The sequence below is a fragment of the Rhinoderma darwinii genome, chromosome 3 (assembly GCF_050947455.1).
Source record: "Rhinoderma darwinii isolate aRhiDar2 chromosome 3, aRhiDar2.hap1, whole genome shotgun sequence".
Taxonomy (NCBI): Eukaryota; Metazoa; Chordata; class Amphibia; order Anura; family Rhinodermatidae; genus Rhinoderma; species Rhinoderma darwinii.
Window position 1 is genome coordinate 110692910 of NC_134689.1, and position 17112 is coordinate 110710021.

General features: G+C 41.9%; 1 protein-coding gene across 2 annotated transcripts in view; it reads right to left on the reverse strand.

Annotated features, from left to right (window-relative positions):
* GNPDA1 (glucosamine-6-phosphate deaminase 1) overlaps positions 1-17112 on the reverse strand; it is a 69461-nt gene that overhangs the window by 23599 nt on the left and 28750 nt on the right. For both annotated transcript variants that reach the window (XM_075860032.1, XM_075860033.1), the window contains one exon: positions 13249-13431. In XM_075860032.1, the coding sequence (XP_075716147.1) occupies positions 13249-13431 (183 nt within the window). The remainder of the gene's footprint in view (positions 1-13248; positions 13432-17112) is intronic.

Consider the following 17112-nt stretch of genomic DNA (forward strand, 5'->3'; position numbering starts at 1 on the left):
TTTAGAAGGAATGGTTTGCAGAGGCCATGTCACATTTGCAGAGCTCCTGAGGGGACAAAACAATGAAAACGCCCAAAAAGTTACCCCATTTTGGAAACTACACCACTTGAAGAATTAATCTACGGGTGTAGTGATCATTTTGACCCCACAGGTGTTTCATAGAATTTATTAGAATTGGGCAGTGAAAATCTTCAATAAGATGTAGCTTTAGTTCAAAATTTGTCATTTTCTCAACAAAGGAAAAAAAGAACCCCAACATTTGTAAAGCAACTTCTCCCGAGTAAGGCAATACCCCATATGTGGTCATAAATTTTTTGCTGAATTGGTTTCTTGACACCATGTCGCTTTTGCAAAGCCCCTAAGGTACCAGTACAGTGGAAACTACCCAAAAGGGACTCCATTTGTGATACTACACCCCTTGAGGAATTAATCTAGGGGTGTAGTGAGCATTTTGATTCCACAGCGGTTTTAGATTTTATTTGAACTGGGCAGTGAAAATAAAGATAACATTTTTTTTCCAATAAGACGTAGCTTTAGTGCAAAATGTTACATTTTCTCAAAAAATAAAAGCAGAAAACGAACCCCAACATTTGTTAAGCAAGTTCTCCCAAGTATGGCAATAGCCCATATGTGGTTATAAACTAATTTTTGGGCACACGGCAGCGCTCAGAAGGGAAGGAGGGCCATTTGGCTTTCGGACTACAGATTTTGCTGGATTGGTTTCTGGTTGCTATGTAGCATTTGCAAAACCCCTGTGGGATCAAAACAGTGTAAACCCCCCAAAAGTGACCCTCATTTTGGAAACTACACCCCTCAAGGTATTCACCTAGGGGTGTAGTGAGCATGTTAACCCCGCAGGTGTTTGCAATATCGAGTGCACACTAATTTATGCAAGAGTGAAAATTGGATTTTTCAATAGATATGCCAATATGTGGTGCCCAGCTTGTGCCACCATAACAGGACAGCTCTCTAATTATTATGCTGTGTTTCCCAGTTTTAGAATCCCCCAACATGAGGCACTAATCTTTTTCCTGGACATTTGACAGGGCTCAGGAGTGAGAGAATACCATGCGAAATGGAGGCCTAATTTGGCAATTTACACAGAATTGGTTCACAATTTCAGATGCTCAGATGGGAAAATAATAAAAGAAACCCCCCAGTTGTGACCCCATTTTAGAAACTATACCCCTCAAGGCATTTATTAAGGGGTGTAGTGAGCATTTTCACCCCACAGGTCTTTTCCATAAATGACTGCGCTGCGGATGGTGCAGATATGCCAATTTAGTGGCAAGTATGTCGTGCCCAGCTTATGCCACTGGAGACACACAACCCAAAAATTGTTAAAAGGGTTCTCCAGGCTATGGCGGTGCCATATATGTGGAAGTAAACTGCTGTTTGGGCACACTGTAGGGCTCAGATGGGTGGGCGCGCCATTTGGCTTTTGGAGCGTGGATTTTGCTTGGTGCTAGTTTTGTTTGGAGTTTTATTGGTGTTTCAGTTTATAATGTGGGGCATATGTAAGCTGGGCAGAGTACATCAGGGGCATAGTCAGGGGGTATAATAATGGGGTAAACAATAAAATGATCCATAGATGTGTGTTACGCTGTGACACAATCCTTTCTGCACAGGCCCGTGTGGCACTGATAAGCGGTGTCTTTACTTATCCCCCTTTTGGTCCACACTCTGCACCATTGCAGTTTGGGGAATTTTGATAGGAAGTGTTGTCCTGGTATAATACGGGACCCTCGCTTCTAGCAGATATGTTCCCGATAAATCGCCCCTTGAAACAGACGAAATGTTCCCCTCTGATCTGCACAACTGCATATTTTTTATTTCCTGACTTATGGAAGCCTTAACTAATTTTATTTTTTAATAGACGTAGTGGTATGAGGGCTGTTTTTTTGCAGGACGAGCTGTAGTTATTATTGGTACCATTTTGGGGTACATGCGACTTTTTATCCTATTTTTTGAGAGGCAAGGTGACCAAAAAACTGCAATTCTGCCATAGATTTTTAGGGTTTTTTTATACAGCGTTTACCACGCGTTATAAATTACATGTTAACTTTATTCTGCAGGTCAGTACGATTCCGGCGATACCTAATTTATAGCACTATGTTTTACAAGTTTTTGCACAAGAAAATTACTTTTGTAAAAATAATGTATTTTTTCTGTCACCATGTTGTGAGAACCATAACTTCATTTTTTCGTCGACGGAGCTGTAGGAGGGCTTGTTTTTTGAGAGACGAGCTATAGTTTTTATAGGCACCATTTTTGGATACATGCGACTTTTTGATCACTTTATTTCAATTTTTGTAGGGCAAGGTGACCAAAAAACAGAAATTCTGGCATTTTTTACGGTTTTTTTTATGCCGTTCACTGAGTGGAATAAATATAATATTTTTATAGTTTAGGCCGTTAGGGTCGCGGCGATACCAAATATGTATGGTTTATTTAGTTTTTTTCAATAATAAAGGACTTGATAAGGGAAAATTGTGTTTTATTTTAGTACTTAAAATTTTTATTATTTTTTTTCACACTTTACTTTAGTCCCACTAGGGGACTTGAAGGTCCAACTGTCAGATTTTTTTTCCCGAAAAAATACGTAGTGCAATGTATTAGATCTATCAGTCAGTCATTCACTGACAGCAAGCCGATTAGGCTTCGCCCATCCGTGCGGGGCCTAATCGGCTTCCGTAATGGCAAACAGGAGGCTATTGTTAGGTCTCCTGGTGTCATAATAGCAGTCGGTAGTCGTGCGATTGCAGGGCACAGCTGCCGATCTGATAGCAACCACAAAGATGCAGCGATCGGATCAAATCGCTGCATCTGAGGGGTTAATGGCAGGGATCGGAGCTAGCTCCGGTTCCCGCCGTTACAGGTGGTTGTCAGCTGTAACATACAGCTGGTATCCGCCGCTCCTGAGCCGGCGCCATCTTGCCTGCGACTACGGAAGCCTTTCAGGCCCCGCCTCCGGGCGGGGACTGGACGTTTTCTATGCTAGGCACACCGGGAGGCCAGTATTAGGCCTCTGGCTGCCATTGCAGCCACCGACACCCCGGCGATTTCATTGTTGGGGTGTCGATGAGCTGCAAACGCCTTAAATGTAGCTATCGTTACAGCAGGATGTCAGCTGTCAGATATAGCTGACATCCGGGGATGATGGCACCGACTCCGCTTCTGAGCCGGTGCGAAGCATTTGTCGTAAGTATACAACATTTTGCGCGAAGCACTGGCTTTCCATGTCGCATACAAGGCTAAATAGGTTTAATTCTTTTAATCTTTCCTCATAACTTACATTCCCCATGCCCCTTATTAGCTTCGTTGCTCTTCTTTGTATTTTTTCCAACGTCACGGCATCCTTTCTATAAACTGGATCCCAGAACTGAACTGCATATTCTAGAGGAGGCCTCACCAATGCTTTGTAAAGTGGTAATATTATATCCCTGTCCCGCGAGTCCATGCCTCTTTTAATACACAACAATTTCTTGATGGCCTTTGAAGCACCTGATTGACATTACATGCTGTTATTTAGTTTAGGACCTACAAATACACCCAGATCCTTCTCAACAAGTGACTCCCCCAGTATAGCTCCCCCTAGGACATATGATGCATGCAGATTGTTTGTACCCAGATGAATAACTTTACATATATGTACATTAAGTCAAATGGCAGACCAATGTTACATAGTTAGTACAGTTGAAAAAGTGGCATCCATTTGCCAACTGGATGCCCAAACACTTAGTGTGTTCAAATCAGCTTGCAATTCACGAACATCTTCCATCTACATAGCTTGGGGTCATCTTCAAAAATATAAATATTGTTATTAATCCCATCCTCTATCATTAATAAATAAGTTGAATAATGGTGGTCCCAGCATGGAACCCTGGGTTACACCACTTATAACCGGGGACCATTCAGAGTAGGAAACATTGACCACAACTCTGGATTGAGAATTGGCTCAAGGACCGTATCCAATTACAATCTATACTTTCTAAACCTATAGTCCTTAATTTACCCATTAGACGTCTATGAGGGACAGTGTCAAATGCCTTTGCAAAGTCCAAAAACACTATATCCACAGCGGCCCCTCTGTCTAGGCTTCTGCTCACCTCTTCATAAAAACAAATCAGGTTGGTTTAACAACTTCTGTCCTTCTTAAAAGCGTGCTGGCTGTCACTTATGATACTATTTTTTGTCACATAATTCTGTATATAGTCCCTCAAACATTTTCCCCACAATGGATGTTAAGCTTACTGGTCTATAATTACCCAGGGATGACCTAGAGCCCTTTTTGAAAATAGGCACCACATTCGCCCTGCGCCAGTCCCTTGGCACTATACCAGTCACAAGAGAATCTCTAAATATTATGAAGAGGGGGACAGAAATAACTGAACTAAGCTCTGTAGGAACTCTAGGGTGTAAGCCATCTGGTCCCAGGACCTTGTGTACATTTAACTTAGCTTGCACCATATCTACATTCAGCCAATTTAGTCAATCAACTGATATATTAACAGCAATGGCTAGATCAGCTGCTCTTTCTTCTGTTGCATATACAGAAGATAAAATAACCTATTTAGTAACCCTGCCTTCTCTTGATCCCCTGTCACCAACTCACCATTACCACTATTTAGGGGTCCTACATGTTCAGACCTTGGTTTTTTTTTGCATTTACATACTTGAAGAATTTTTGGGGGAATTGTTTTACCATCATTGGCCACCCGCCTTTCATTTAGTATTTTCACTGACACTTACCTTTTTCCAGATTTTATTAAGCTCTAATTTAAAAAGGCTACAGTTGTACCCTCAGATTAGTATTTTTCAAATGCCTTTTTTTCTCACATATTGCCCTTTTTACAGAAGGTGTAAGCCATGTGGGGTTTAATTTTAGTCTTTTATAATTGTTACTTATAGGAATAAATTTTGCATAATAATTACCCAAAGTGGATTTGAAAATCTCCCATTTATCATTTGTCCCATTATTTGACATTAGTTCTTCCCAGTCCATATCCTGAATTTCAGCCCTCATCCTGGGGAAATTGGCCTTCTTGAAAATTAAGTGTTTTGCCCTCCCAGCTTGTTTGATTTTTACAGTATACGTAAAATGTAACTATATTGTGATCACTTTTACCGAGGTTTTCACGAACATTAACATTCCCAACAAGCTCTGCATTATTAGAAATCACCAGATCCAACAGAGCTTCACCTCTAGTTGGGACTTCCACAAACTGGTCCATAAAATTTTCCTGCAACAGGTTGAGGACATTTTCCCCTTCGCTGAAGCATGACACCAATTAATATCCCGGTAATTAAAAGCTCCTATTATCACTATAGAACCCACCAAAAGTAATTTTTTTCAGTGTTTACCTCCCTTTGTAATTCCACCCACAAGGTTTCAATCTCTTCAGAATCTTCCCCCACTATTGTCTCTTTCACTCACTTTCATATCACTTCTCAGACATACACCGCTGCCTTTCCTATTTGCCCTGTATTTCCAAAACAGGGTAAAACCCTATAGATTTACAGCCCAGTCATGTGAAGAGTCTAGCCATGTTTCTGCAACACCAACTATATCAATATGTTCCTCTAGCACCAAGGCCTCCAGCTCCCCCATTTTACTTGCTAGACTTCTGGCATTTGTGAACATACACTAGTATTAGCCTAGTTCTTTAACCCCTTAAGGACGCAGCCTTGTTTTGGCCTTAAAGGGAATGGGTCGCTAGAAATTATTATTTTTTTTTTAGTTAAACTATTAATTTAAGTGATTACACATTGTTTTAATTTTTGTTAATTTTTTTCACAAGTCAGGAAATATTATAAGTTTGTTTCTAATTTATAACATTTCCATGTGCTGGCCACTAGAGGGAGCAGTTCCCAAAATTGCAGCATGGTCAATGTGGTAAAGCAACCTCATTGCTTTATGCTGTAAATTTGGGGTAGACACACTCTAGTGTCCTCACACAATTCCCCCTCCCTTATTCCGGCTAGTGCCAGGAGAAGGAGGGGTTTGAATCTTCAAACCTCCTACACTGTGTGCCGCCATTTTCTGAGCGACTGCTCAGTGTAGGATTAGATACAGTGCTCAGCAGACAGTAGAACACGAACATAATACACACATCACATACACGAACATAAATTACCTCCTCCTGCCGCCGCCTCCGCTCCTATTCCTTGCGCCTTCGCTTCCTTGAATATATGGCCGGAAGTAGTCATCTTACAGTCCGGCAGCGGCTTCCGGTCCACATGAAAATGGCGCCGGATTTCGCTCTGCGAACGAGCTTAGTTTTGGTCTGTGTGGGAGCGGCGCATGCGACGTTCCCACACAGACGGCGTACGCTTCAGAGAATGGAACGGCTCCCGTTCGCATTCTCTATGGGGTTGTATGTGCTGTTTTCCATCTCTGTACGGGTCGTTAATCGACACAGAGATGAAAAAAAAATGGCAGCCCCCATAGAGAAGTAAAAGTAAGAACAAAATAAAAAGTAGAACATGAGAACACAAATAAAATTTATGTTAATAGCATATTAAAAGCAATATGATAAAAAAAAATAAAAAATTCAGGACACCTTCCCTTTAAGGCTCAGAGACCATTTTTTAAATCTGACATTTCACTTTATGTGGTAATAACTTCGGAATGCTTAAACCTATTCAAGCGATTCGGAGATTGTTCTTGTGAGACATTGTGCTTTATGTTAGTGGTAAAATTTGGTCGATATATTCAGCGTTTATTTGTGAAAAATGGCAACATTTTGAGAAAATGTAGGAGAAAAATTGCATTTTTCTGAATTTAAATGAATCTGCTTGTAAGGAAGATGTTATACCACTCAAAATAGTTACTAGTTCACATTTCCCATATGTCTACTTTACATTGGCATCGTTTTTTGAACATTTTTATTTTTCTTGGACGTTACAAGGCTTAGAAGATAAACCGCAATTTCTCATATTTTTAACATTTCAAAAGCTTTTTTTAAGGTACCTGTTCAGTTCTGAAGTGGCTTTGGAGGGGCCTATGTATTAGAAACCCCCATAAAACACCCCATTTTAAAAACTAGACCCCTTAAAGGATTCAAAACAGCATTTATAAAGTTTTTTTTTACCCCTTTAGGCATTTCACAGGAATTAAAGCAAAGTAAAGGTGAAATTTGCTAATTATTTTTTTCTTGCTGAATTTCAATTTTATTCAATTTTTACCAGAGAAACTCTACTAAATATGTATTGTCCAGATTCACCGGAGACATGCACCCCATAAACTGTAATGTGGGTTCTCCCAGGTATGGCAATACCCTACAAGTGGCTGCTATCTGCTGCCTGGGCACACGGCAGGGCTCAGAAGGGAAGGACCACCATTTGGCCTGCTGAGGATTTTCTGTTGCTAAGTCATGTATGCAGAAGCCCCTGAGGTACCAGTACAGTTGAAACCCCCGAGAAGTGACCCCATTTTCAAAACTATACCCCTTGAGGCATTCATCTAGAGGTGTAGTGAGCATTTTGACCCCACAGGTATTGTGTAAAAGATAATGCGCAGCAGATGGTGCAGAGTGAGATTTGCCATGTTCTATACATATATCCCAATTTAGTATCCGATATATTGTGCCCAGCATGTGCCACCGGAGACATATACCCCATAAACTGAAATGTGGGTTCTCCCTGGTATGGTAATACCCTACATGTGGCTGTTAACAGCTGCCTGTGCACACAGCAGGTCTCAGAAGGGAAAGATGAGGGGGATAAGCTGTGCTAAGTGCATCAGGGTAAGTAAAACTGGGGTAGATAAAATTTATCATACATCCCTTGATTTTTTTTTTTTTAACACCCTTTCATACAGAGCCCTGGTTTTTCGGGACACGCGTCACATTGATATATTGTGTCCTTCCTTATCCCCCACTTATAGCAGACTTTGCACCTCTTGACTTTTCCCCCTTCTTGCCAGTTTGGGGGGGGGGGGAGACTTCTCCTGGAAAGTGTTGCCCTGGTACAATGCGTACGGTCTCGCTTCCAGAAGTACTGGGTGCCCCCTCTTCACGGTCCCTAAATATTAGGTTCTTGATAACCACCTCTTGAAATTCCAGGAAAGTTCCTCTCTAGCCTGCACATAGACGTAGCGCGTACGCATTGTACAATGCCATCTGTATGATGTGCACGGCCAGTTTCTTATACCACACCCTCGATTTCCGCATGGCAGTGTAGGGCTTCAGGACTTGACCTGACAAGTCCATCCCTCCTATGTACCCATTGTAGTCCAGGATGCAGTCTGGTTTGGGGGGGGGGTCTCCGTACTGGTACATGAGTAAAAGGTGTGGCCATGTATTGTTGTCAATACAAGGACATCTCTCTTGTCCTTGTACTTGACACACAATATGTTGCTGCTAGAATGTGCCCTGCTCTCACCCCTTCTCGTTTGCCCAAGCAGAGTCTTAGGGAGGCCTCTCAGATTTCTTCTAGAAGTGCCGCATGCGCTGTAAGCGAGGCACTTGAAGAGTGGGACGCTGGTATAAGAATTATCCAGGTAGAGGTGGTAACCTTGGTCCAGCAGTGGGTGCACCAAATCCAACACAATTTTTGCATTAACTCCTAGTAAGGGGGGGGGGGCATTCTGGGGGCTGAATACTGCTGTCTTTCCCTTCATATATACTAAATTTGTATGTATACCCTGATGCACTCTCGCACAGTTTATACATCTTCACGCCATACCTTGCCCTCTTACTCTGCAGGTACTGGCGGAATTGAAGCCTCCCTTTAAAATGTACCAGGGACTCAAACAGGAATACACTTCTCCAGGGTGTATGCTTGGGCAAACCGGGCACTGAAATGGTCTAATAGGGGTCTCAATTTATACAAACTGTCAAAACTGGGGTTCTCTGGGTGGGCACTGCTCATTATCAGTATAATGTAATAAGCAAAGTATTGCCTCATAACGCATCCTGGACATGGCCATACGGTACATCGGGGTGTGATATAAGATGTCTGTGCTCCAGTAGGTCCTAATGGACGGTTTTTTCAGAAGCTCCATGTTCAAGTGAAGTCCCCAGCACTTGCCCAATTCTGCTGCATCTACAGGAGTCCACCTGTGGGAATGGGCATAAAATTAGGTGGCGTGCTTAGTAATATAGTGTTGGGCATATCAATTTGTCTGGGAGACCATAAGCTCTATAAAATCATCAGTGAAGAAGAACTTGAAAAAGTTCATTTCACGGAGCTCTGCCGTATTAAATTTGATCTCCGGGCTGCCTGTGTACTCTGTTTTGGGGCTCATAAATGTGTGGTGTGTGGGTCCAAATGGGGTCACTTCGCTCTGGGGTTTCAACTGCAGAGGGGTTACCTCGCTCGGGGGTTTGAACTGCGGCTGGGTCATTTCGCTCAGAGGTTTCAACTGTAGTGGTGGTCCTGGGGCGTCTCCTAGGGGGTTCCTCTTCTTCATCACTGGATGAGGAGGTGGATAAATAAAACAGAGTCTCACCATCCGATGAGTCTGTGTCAGAGGCAAGAAATGAATATGCCTCTTGGGCAGTAAATGTCCGTTGGGACATGTTTGTTTGCTTCCCTAACTAGGAGCAATAGGCTGCTACCTAAGCCAGCCCAAAAAAAATTGGTGTTTTTATAGAACGAATGGGCTTCCCTGAGACTAAACCTAACTAGGGCGAGGGTTCCTAACACTAAACCTAACTAGATTTTATTTGAACTTTCCGGAAACTAAATTTAACTATGGCAACTAATCCCTGACACTAAACCTAACTACAGTGACGGGTGCCTGACACTAGATTATTCCGAGCTTCCCGACGCTAAACTTTACGGTGATGGACCCCTAACACTAGATCTAACTACGGTGACGGATTCCGGACGATAAATTCCATGATGCTACACCTAACTAAGCTTTTTGACGGTTCCCTAACACTAACTAACCCTAATACTAAACTAACTAGTTAAATTGTCTAAATTGTGTAAACTAATTTTTTTTTTATAGGTTTTATATATTTTATAAAGGAAAAAAAATAAAAAAAATAATTAATCTCCAGGGACCAAGAAATTGGTCCTGAAGACTAAGAAGTGGTCAGTGATAGGAGATCACTGACCAAAAACGTGGGGAGGAACAGAAATTAGCAAAAAACGACAATTGGTTTTTTTAAACTTTTTTTGCACTTTGCTCTTCTCTCGCTCTTCTCACAACTGCTCTGAACGCCTCGCTATCTCCAACAGAGGCGTTCAGGGCGGTTGCAGCAGGATGTGATGTCAGGCAGAGGAAGTGAAGAGACCGATCACCGCTATTAGACTGTTAGTCACTGACTCACCAATAGCGGCGATAGAGGCAGCGGGACCATCGCGATAGGTCCCGATGTATTGAGCTGTGATAGCCTGCTGTCCGAAACAGCAGCTGTCACAGCTCGTGAACGTGCTGGCGGAAAATGGCGATGCATTTTCCCCGTGATGTACTACTCCGTCACTGAGCGCAAACGGTGCGGTCAGCATGACGTAATAGGCTCCTCCACCTACCATTTATTCAGTCATTGGTTCCCACATGGACCACGACAGCTGGATCATCGCCAGCCCCTCTCAGTAATTTATCTACCCGTTCCACCACATGCCGAACCCTGGCACCAGGGAGACCGCAAACCATTCGGTTAAGGCGGTCTTGGCGGCAAATTATTCCATCAGTCTTCCGGATTATAGAATCCCCTACAACTAATAATTGTCTTGCCTTACCTGAATTACCATCCCATGTCTGCTTCCACTTAAAGCGGTACTGAACGGAGCAAGAAAAGCAGATAGCCAGTGATAAAACCATGCCCTTCATTTAGCCATACACATCTCAATTTGCCTTCAATCCAACCAGCCTTCTTATTTTTCTCACTATTGGGGGGATGCTGGTCTTTAAAAGGGCATTTGATGCTAAATATACGAAATGGTCAAAACAATTTGCCGCAAAGAAAATTGTTGTAATCCAATGTCTATGTGCATTGCAAAACATGTATGATAAATCACTTAATGCTCCTATCGCAGAGATCAGTAATGACAAAGATTTAAAGCAAGTCCTTAAACCATTACAAACAATGGCACACATTTCTACGAGTAGGAACGGACCATCTAAACAATTTAGACATAATGATATTCATTTAAGTGTTTTCTGGGATTTTACACTGATTGATTGGTAGTAATCAGACCCCAGCGATCAGCGTCGCAGGTCCTTCACTGCAGTACCTGGCACAATTGAATACAAGTTTGGCTGTGCCTGGTACTTCAGCTCAGCCCAGCTCTCTTGAATGCTCCTTTATTTTCGGATCAGCGAGGACCGAACCCCATGATCATACATTGATGGCCTATCCTAGGACATTAACACCTTTAAAGTTTACATAACCTTTCAGTTGACTTTTCAGAATAAGCCATCATGTGTGTGTATGGGAAGACTAACACCATTTCTGGCCATTGTATGATTTGTAGCTTATATTTTTCACCCGTTTTCCCCTCTGTTTGCTCTCTCTCTAATTCTCAGCTTTCCGTGAGCTAGTGGATGAAGCCTAACTGCTGTGTTGTCTCCCATACATAGTGCAGAGAGAAAAGGAGAATCCTGCTCTTCTATTTCTATCGATCGCACATAAAGAAGCAATATCAGCTCGGAGGACATCATAGTAATAATGAGAAATGTAGCAGTGAATCCAGCACTGGGGTAATATCTAACACTTACTAGAAACTAGGGTTGCACGATGTATCGAAATATCTATTTCGATGCCGATTCAATACAGTTAATTAATTTATTTAGACAAAGATGTGCAGCCGCAGAGCATAGTATTGTAACACATTAGTTTCAGCGGTGCTGCGGCAGTGTAATACAGCCATTGCCCACTCCTGACAAGTGTGCGCGTGTGGTCAGCACGCTCATTAGAGCGGCGGGTCCAGCCCTGAAGACAATGACTATTACACTGCCGAAGCCCCGCTATAACGGCGGAGATCAGAGAAACCTCAGGTGTCCACCGCTATTCCCTTGAATGCTTCGATCAAAGCTGACTGTAGCATTCAAGGGGAAAATGAGACGGGGGATGCCCCTTGGATCATGTCATAAGGAATCCCTGTGACACGATCGAGGGACATACCATATGTGGGTAAACAGCCCAGGATCCATTGTAGGACCCTAGTGATGTCTGACTAGATTTCCTGTTAAGGCATACTACAGGCTAATGTACTGGCCTATACAGTAGATTTATGCCAGTACATTAAAGTTTAAAAATAGAAAAAGGTAAAAAAAATAAAAATAAAAAAATCATTTTTTTTACAATAAACATTTAAATAAGTCTCAATATATAAAATTCACATATTCGGTATAGTCGCGACTAATAACCTGCACAACAAATTAATATTGTCATCCATGATATATATGCTGTAAAAAATTAAATAAAAAACGCTTTCTTTCACTTAACGTGAGGCACGTGGTAGGACATGGAGCCTTAATGTGCCTCACATGGATAGTAACTAACCCCATCAGCCTGTGTGACAGCAGAGGCAGTCACATTGGGCGAAGAGTCATCCCAGGAGGCAGGCCCTCTGTCGTCATCCAGGCCGGTCTCCTGGGACTGCCGCTACAACCTGTGATTGGCTGCAGCGACGGTCACATGGGATGAAGAGTCATCCCAGGAGGATGTAACACAGAAGCCTAGGTAAGTTAAATAGATATTTTTTGTTTTCTGAGTTGCGTTTTTTGCGGTGGGATTGCTGCGAACCTGCCGCAAAATCGGAAGTGCTATTTGATGCGGGATTTACATCCCTATTGAATTCAATGGGGAAATCCCGCAACAAGTAAGCAGCCTTTACGTAAATACAATTGACATGCTGGGGAATAAAACTCCGCACCGCAGGTAAATTTCTGAGCGTTTTCTCCTCAGTATTTACGCAGCGTGTGGATGACATTTGTTTTATCTCATCCACTTCACTGCTCCTGTATTTGCTGCGGATTTTCCGCAACAAAATCAGTTGCTGAAAATCCGCAGTATCTACGCAACGTGTTAACTGGCCCTTAATGTGAGGCACATGGAGGTTCAAAAGTCATCAAACCACGGGAAGCATTTTTTTTTTTTTTTTTTTTAAATTATTATTATCATTGTTGGTAAAGTATCGTTTTGGTATAGAGTATCACAATAATACACGCAGTATCGGTATCGTAGTCCAAATTCTGGTATTGTGCCAGCCCTACTAGAAACTGCAGCAGTGTCTCGTGGGTCTCTCATTCTGCTCCTGCAATCAATGGCAACCTTAATATTTTCTTACCTCCAACAAATAACTCTATTCCACCAGCAGCCTTAATTTTTTCTTCAAATAATTCACATTCAGTCTGAAGTTCTGGAGCATTTCCATCCAAAACATGAGCATTCTCAGGACTGATATCAATGTGTTTAAAGAAGTTATTCCACATAAAGGAGTGATAGCTCTCTGGGTGATCCCTCGGTAGTCCTGTAAGTCAGAGAAAAAAAATTAAATATAATCTATATATTAAGATAGAAGGTGCCTTGGTCACATGATTGCATTATAAACAACTTGTCAACATTATTATTAACCCCTTCCCACCGCAGAGCCCCATCTGATATGCGTCATTTTATCTGGTAACTTTGGAATAATGTTCTTACCTATCCAAGCGATTCGCAGATTGTTTTCTCTTAAGACATTAGACTTTGTTAGTGGTAAAATTTAGTTGATCCATTCAGTATTTAATTGTGAAAAACACCAAAATGTAGCAAATTTTTTTTTTGAAAATTTGCATTTTTATAAATTTGAATTAAGACAGGCAGTTATACCACACAAAATAGTTGCTAATTACCATTTCCCATATGTCTACTATATATTGGCATCGTTTTTTTTTTTTAACACACTTATTTTTCCAGGACGTTACAAGGCAAGGAACTTTAGCAGCAATTTCTCACATTTTCAAGAACATTTCAAAAGGCTATTTTTACAGGGACCAGTTCAGTTATGAAGTGGCTTTAAAGGGGCCCATACAACACAAACCCCATAAATCACTCCATTATAAAAACTGCACTCCTCAAAGTATTTAAAACACCATTTATAAAGTTGCTGAACCCTTTAGGCTTTTCACAAGAATTAAAGCAATGTAGAGGTCAAATTTATAAACGTCATTTTATTTGCAGAAATTCAATTTTAATCCATTTTTTTCCTCGAACACAGAAGGTTTTACTAGAGAAATGCAACTTAATATTTATTGCCCAGATTCTGCCGTTTTTAGAAATGTCCCAAATGTGGTCCTAGTGTGATAGTGGACTGAAACATCGGCCTCAGAAGCACCTAGTGGATTTTGGGGTAATTCTTTTTATTAGAATATATTTTAGGCACCATGTCCGGTTTGAAGAAGTCTTGTGGTAGTAAAACAAAGGAAACACCCCCAAAGTGACCCCATTTTGGAAACTACACCCATCAAGAAATGTATCTAGTTGTGTAATGAGCATTTTAACCCCACAGGTGTTTCATAGATTTTATTAGAATTGGGCCGTGAAAATAAAAAAAATACAATTTTTTCCAATAATATTTTTTTTTACATTTCCACAAGGACCAAAAGATAAAAAGCACCCCAACATTTGTAAAGCAATTTCTCCCGAGTAAAACAATACCCCACATGTGGTCATTATCGGCTGGACACACGGCAGGGCTCAGAAAGAAAAGAGCGCCATTTGGCTTTTGGAGCTCAAATTTAGCAGGAATGGTTTGCGGAGGCCACGTCACATTTGCAAAGCCCCTAAGGGGACAAAACAGTGGAAACCCCCACAAGTGACCCCATTTTAGAAACTACACCCCACAAGGAAATTATTTAGGAGTAGAGGGAGTATTTTGACCCCACAGGCTTTTTGCATAAATTATTGGAATTAGGCCGTGAAAATTAAAATCTACATTTTTTTTCAATAAAATGTAGGTTTAGCCAATTTTTTTTTTAATTTCCACAAGAACTAGGAGAAGAAGCACCCCAACATTTCTTAAAATAAGTTTCTCCCGAGCACAACAATACCCCATATGTGGTCACGGAACGGCTGTTTGAGTATACGGAAGGGCTAAGAACATATAGAGCAATATGCTACATTGGAGGCCTACTATGGTGTTATTTCCAGTGTCATGAAAGAAGAGGCTCTGGGGTGTCAAAATAGTAGAAACCACATTTTGGAAACTAAACCCCTAAACGAATTCATCTAGTGTTTTAGTGAGAAATGTTATATTGAACAGTAACACCCTTCAAGGTATTCATCTAGGGGTACGGCAAAAAAATTTAATTTGTGAAGTGACAGCCCCCTAGGTATTTACCTAGACGTATAGTAAAGAGTTTTTTCATTTGTGCAGTAACTAAGGACTACCTGGAAAACCCGCAATGGAGGGAGACTGAATGGACTACCAACCTACCCACCATTCCATAAAATCCAGCCCAAAAAAAATAAATCAAAGGCCTCAGTAGAAAAAAGATTTGCTGGCACAACCAATCTCATCTGAATTTATTCTTCTCACCCAGTTTTGCAATCTGGATGAGATCCACTCAAATCCAAGGACGTATAATATATTTTGAAACATTGTTTCATGCGCAGGCCGGGCTTTGTGGGACACATCTCGTATTGGTACGTGGTGTCCTTATGAATGCCTCGCTTGGCGCACACACACTAAATTTTTTGGTGGCTTTTTTTTTTTTTCAGTGGGGGGGGGATTTCTGTGGGGAAATGCTGGCCGGGAATCATCCTGCTGACGGGTGCACCAGATGAGCTGCCCTCCCCGGTCAGCAAATATCAGAGCCGTGATGACTTTTTCCTGAAATTGCAGGAACGTATCCCTACTGCCGGCATATCTGCAGAGGACAAAGGCGTTTTATAAAGCCATCTGTGTAAGATGCACAGAAATATTTTTATACAATACCTTTGTCTTGCGCATGGCGCTGTATGGTTTTAAAGACCTGATCAGACAGGTCAACGCCACCCATGTATTTATTGTACTGCTGTACACAAAATGGTTTGGGGACTTGGGTGGTGGATCCGCATACAGGGACAAGGCTGCAGCTGCTGTCCTGAATGCTGGTCAGTATAAGGACGTCCCTTTTATCCTTATATTTCAGGAGCAGAAGATAGTCTCTGCAGATAGCTCTGCTCTCACCTAATTTCAGTGTCTGACCCAGCAAAGTTTTGGGGAGGCCCTTCTGATTCTTGCGGATTGTTCCGCACGCCAATGTGGATCTGGACGTGGGAACTTTTAACAACAGGACACTGTTGTAAAAGTTGTCCAGATATAAATGATATCCTTTGCCGCGCAAAGGATGAACAAGATCCCATATGATCTTTCCACTAATTCCTTGGGGGGGGGGGGGCATTCTGGGGCATCTATATGGGAGGTTTTCCCCTCAAACTCTAAAAGAGCGGGTGTAACCGGCAGCACTTTCACACAAGTTTTATTGGGTAGATACTGCAGTCTACCCTTGAAGCTCACTAATGACTCATCTACTGCAACGTTTTGTTGGGGGGTATGAACTTGGGAAAAACTTTGAGTAGTGGGCAATTACCGGTCAAATTTTATAGAGCCTATCAAAACTTGGGTCCTGTGGGGATGGGCAGAGACTGTTGTCGTAGTGCAGGAACTTCAGGATCGCTTCAAAACCTGTCCTGCTCATAATTATGCGGTACAGGGGGATATTCTATAAAATATCAGGGGACCAATACTTTCAAATAGTTGGCTTTCTGACACCAAAGCTTAAATATTGGCCCCAAAATTTCTCTGATTCCACTGCGTTTGTGGGGGTCCAATTTTGGCCTCTCGTGTAAAACGAGTCGAGGTTCTGGGATATGAACTGACCTGAATATATGTTGGACTGCTGGATCATTAAATTTAAAAGGGTGTCAGAAAAGATATATATATTTTTTTTAAATAGTACAGGGTTCAGCCCCATAGATCATCAACTTGAATGCCTGAGGTGGCTTTAAATTCAAGCACCTGGGGGGTATAATTGTCCGCAGCTACCCGTCAGCTCGGGCAGAACAGGACCTACGGCCTTACTGCACTGATGGCGGGGTGCAGACTTAAGTCGCTGGATATGGACGAAGATGAGAGCATGAACTACGCTTCACCTTCACTTGCGCTATTCGTATCTGAGCAGAGGAT